General features: G+C 37.9%; 1 protein-coding gene across 1 annotated transcript; it reads left to right on the forward strand.

Moving 5' to 3' along the window:
* The first annotated feature begins 923 nt into the window (after positions 1-923).
* Positions 924-3360, forward strand: LOC107674985 (olfactomedin-4-like). Its single transcript, XM_016469165.1, has 5 exons — positions 924-978; positions 1109-1272; positions 1392-1599; positions 1738-1870; positions 2027-3360. Exons 1-5 carry the CDS (start codon positions 946-948, stop codon positions 2833-2835), a joined length of 1347 nt encoding a protein of 448 aa, XP_016324651.1. The 5' UTR covers positions 924-945; the 3' UTR covers positions 2836-3360.
* Positions 3361-4127: the final 767 nt, after the last annotated feature.

A 4127-nucleotide genomic window follows, 5' to 3' on the forward strand; every position in this document is an offset into this window, starting at 1 on the left:
ATAACGAACAGTTCTGCATGTCAGAAACTCAGATTTAAAGCCAAAAACCCAGGATTGCTTAGTGAGTCGACTGTTTCTGCTGACATGAGAGAAATTACAAAATGAGGAAGTTTATCATGTGATCCTGCAAATATTTTGGATTATGATTTTTGTTCATATTGTCATCATATAGTATACAGGTGCATCTCAATAAATTAGAATGTCGTGGAAAAGTTCATTTATTTCAGTAATTCAACTCAAATTGTAAAACTCGTGTATTAAATAAATTCAATGCACACAGACTGAAGTAGTTTAAGTCTTTGGTTCTTTTAATTGTGATGATTTTGGCTCACATTTAACAAAAACCCACCAATTCACTATCTCAACAAAAACTTTTCCATGACATTCTAATTTATTGAGATGCACCTGTATGTGATTGATAGGTACGTACTAGAAAATAATTTCATTGCCATAACCATTTGTAAGCAGAGGTGAATACCCGTTTTGCTGACATGACAATAAAAAGTTAGAAATTTCCTCTTCATGAATTGGCTTTTTTCTTGAGATTATTAGTAAAATACATGTATACTTCAGGTTGTTTAACATTGCACTGACATAAGAAAAAAAAGCAAACATAACTAAAAGATTGTGTTTCCTTTATTTCTGCTATTTCAATATGATGATGCAATACCGAAACAAATTTGCATAATAAAAGTGCAGATATCTGCATAAAATTTAGGATTACCTGGGGTGGTAACCTTTTTTTTTTAGAGAACTTGTGGTTGAATTTTCCTACATTTCTCAACTAAATTTCTTCCTGAATTTCAGAAATGAGACATGTGCAGTTTTCACATCCTTTTCAACACCCCCGCAAAACTGCTCATTTGCATAGCTAAAATTGCAACATCTTAGTGCATGTGTGGTGATTTAAAGCAGATCTCTAGTCTTTCAGCCCATTTGGTCATCATGTTCGTCTACCTGCTGCTCCTCACAGTCATCGTAAGTTTTTCTTCCATGAATAAAGTCATATGTTTCTAGCATTCCGACAACTCTGAAAAAGAATGATTTTGAGAGAAAATATGAGAGAATTGATCTATGATACAATAATCTGATTGTGTTTGTACATTAGGTGACTGTCGAGGCTCAGCGAGTTCCAGGCCAACAGAAGACAGATTCATGTTTGTGTAAAATAAATAGCTCTATCTGGACTTTCCCTGCTGTGCAGTTTATGGAAGTCACAAGACAGGTCCAGATCTGTGAGGACAACCTGAATGAGTTTGAGGAAAAGGTAAGGTATCGATTAAGCTTCTCATGACAATTAGAACTAAATGGACACTGTATTGACTTTCAAATGATATTCATTACAATTGAGAAGAATATCAGTTAACTTTCTGTAGTGATTTGCAGTTGAGGAACACAAATGCAGAACTGCCGATGATGGAAGCCACTCTGCAGAACATCTCAGCCCGTCTGAAAGCATTTGGTTACCTTCACACAAGTGGACTGTACAGCGCACTTCATCTGCAACAGCTGAACCAGGAACTTGAGGAAATCCATCAATCTGTCAATGAAACGCACATGCAGAACCCCAACAAAGAGACGCATAACCTACTCAGTGAGGTAGACATTGCAACACATGATCACAAATATTTCTCTAAACTCCTTTCTTTCAAATCAATCTCGAATTAGAGATAACAACCATCTCAACAATATAAAAGTATAGGTGTCCAATTTAATGAGACCGTCTGTTGTTCTCAGTTAAATAAGGCGAAAAATGATGTCCAGAGGATGTACAAAGATGATTTCTTCAACCTAGAGACCATGAAGAAGAGGTTACGTGATCTCAACAACCGTGCACAGAGTTGCAAGACCATGCCAAATGATTTCAGAAGTATGTAATACGGTCTTTCATAAGTTATTTTTTTTATGAAGGTAGGATATAGAAACTTTTAAGGAACATAATTGCTTTTAAATGCCATTTTCTGAATTATGAAGGTCCAAAAAGGTTTTAACAAACTAAAAAAACGTGTTACTAAATTACTCGCAGGTACCTGCCATCAGCGCATCATGACCAGAATAAGTTCTCCAAGCATGACCAAGCTCAATTCCATCAGCAAGTCCTATATTTCAGGTGCTTGGGGCCGTGATGCCCTGCTAAGCAGTAAGGAACGCTACTGGGAACACTGTCTGGTGAGTGGACACAAACATGGCAACACAATCAGGATGTACAACTCGCGTGAAGACTTCATGGCTAACAGGAACTACAAGGACGAACAGATAGCATCATCCTACAGCGACAAAAATGCCATTCAGGGCTCTGGCACTATTCTGTATGACAACACTGTATTTTATCAATGCTACAGCACCGCTGAGATCTGCAGCTTCAACATTACAACAAAAGCGACCAAACGTATGAAACTGGATGGTGCTGGAATCGACAAGTTCCCTTTCTGCTACTACAGCTGCCGTGATTGGACAGACATCGACCTGGAGGCTGATCAGGACGCCGTGTGGGTGATATACGCCACAGAGGAGAACCACGGCAACATTGTTGTTAGCCGTTTAGATCCGCTGGAGCTCAATATCACACATACCTGGAAGACGCATCTCTTCAAGAGGTCCGTCACCAGCACGTTTATGGTGTGCGGGGTCCTGTATGCTACACGCTATGTTAATACTTACCAAGAAGAGGTGTTTTATGCTTTTGATACAACCACTGGTCAAGAGATAAACTCTCTTTCTTTGCCCTTTGAGAAGGTTTCTCCTGGAATAGCCAATCTGAACTACAATCCTGTTGATGGGAAACTCTACTTGTATAATGACGCCTATCTTTTATCATACGATACCTTCTTCTAAGGGCGTTTCAAACGCAGTTACCCAATAAAAAGTGTGTTGTTTCAAATTCAAAACTAGTCTGTTTTATTTCCCACAGATTTTATGTAGATGGTTCAGAAATGTCTTACTAATGGCAATTAAGAGAGCTGCCTCTCAAAAACATGACATTCAGAATCTATGAGACAGAGGTACAAATAAACATACAAACAAAAGCAAAAATAACAAATAAATGCAAACATGTGAGAATGGACATCCAACAATTAACATTTGCCGCCTTCAAGTCTGCAATAAAAGGTACAAAATGTCAAACTCCAGCACCCTCTGGTGTTTGGATGGAAGGCTCTTCAGACTGCTGTTTCTTGCTCTTGTGTTCCTGGTTTTGAATGCTCCTGTTAAGTCTGTTCCTGATCATCTGGAAAATGCAAAGACAATCCAACATATTCTACAAACTTCATGCTTAATGTCAGTACTTACAACTCAACATTAGCTTTACTGAGGCGAAAGCAATTAGAAAGCATATTATTGGATGAGCCATATTTGAATCGCTGATGTTCACACACTTGTGACCACACATCATCTGTTGCTTTTTTTACTTGGTGGAAGAATTGTTTATTGTGATTATGTGTATTTTTTATTGAACACTGGTATCTTTAATCAGATACTCCACTTCATGTTGTGCTCATTACTTCAATAAATATCTTTTTAGTTTGACTGGAGAAGACTGGCCATGTGGACCTCTTTGTACAGTGAATTTAGGGCACTCGTGCCTCTCTTGTGCCTCTCTTCGCTTTGATTTTATAGACAGGATCGATCTTATGGGTTTTTCTTTGTCCCTCACTGTGGAGCCAGTAGTGCTTTATGAGTCATTATAACTCGGCACACTGCTCTATGAGTCACAGGCTAGAAGACAAGTGGCTCTTATAATTGGAGGTGTGAGCAAAGGTCAGACTGAGCTTGTTATTGGTCAGGTGCTTCAAAAGATTAGCATGGTTGCTGAGTCAATATGACAGGCAGGGATCTTGTGGGTAACCATTATATGAGCACATGAGCATTTCAGAGCAACTGTTCTGCTGAGATTGGAGGATATCACAATTCATATGTGTTGGTTACAGCTGCTAGATGAAAAAAAAAACCTACTCACCCGAGTCAGAGGGAATATTGTCTAACAGTTCTTGTGTGTTCTTCAGCCTGTACATCAAGAACTTGTTTTCTACAGAATATGTAAATAAGAATATAATAAATTGTTCAATAATCTTTTTAATAATTTCTTTAAAAAAAACATTTTAATCTGTAACTTTTTTAAGCTAATATTT

Source organism: Sinocyclocheilus anshuiensis, unplaced genomic scaffold (assembly GCF_001515605.1).
Source record: "Sinocyclocheilus anshuiensis isolate Anshui unplaced genomic scaffold, SAMN03320099.WGS_v1.1 scaffold1065, whole genome shotgun sequence".
Lineage (NCBI taxonomy): Eukaryota > Metazoa > Chordata > Actinopteri > Cypriniformes > Cyprinidae > Sinocyclocheilus > Sinocyclocheilus anshuiensis.

Coding starts and splice junctions, on each gene's coding strand:
- LOC107674985 (XM_016469165.1), top strand. CDS start 946: ATGTTCGTCTACCTGCTGCTCCTCACAGTCATC. Junction 1,273..1,391: donor GAGTTTGAGGAAAAGGTAAG/GTATCGATTAAG, acceptor TTTGCAGTTGAG/GAACACAAATGCAGAACTGC. Junction 1,600..1,737: donor CGCATAACCTACTCAGTGAG/GTAGACATTGCA, acceptor TGTTGTTCTCAG/TTAAATAAGGCGAAAAATGA.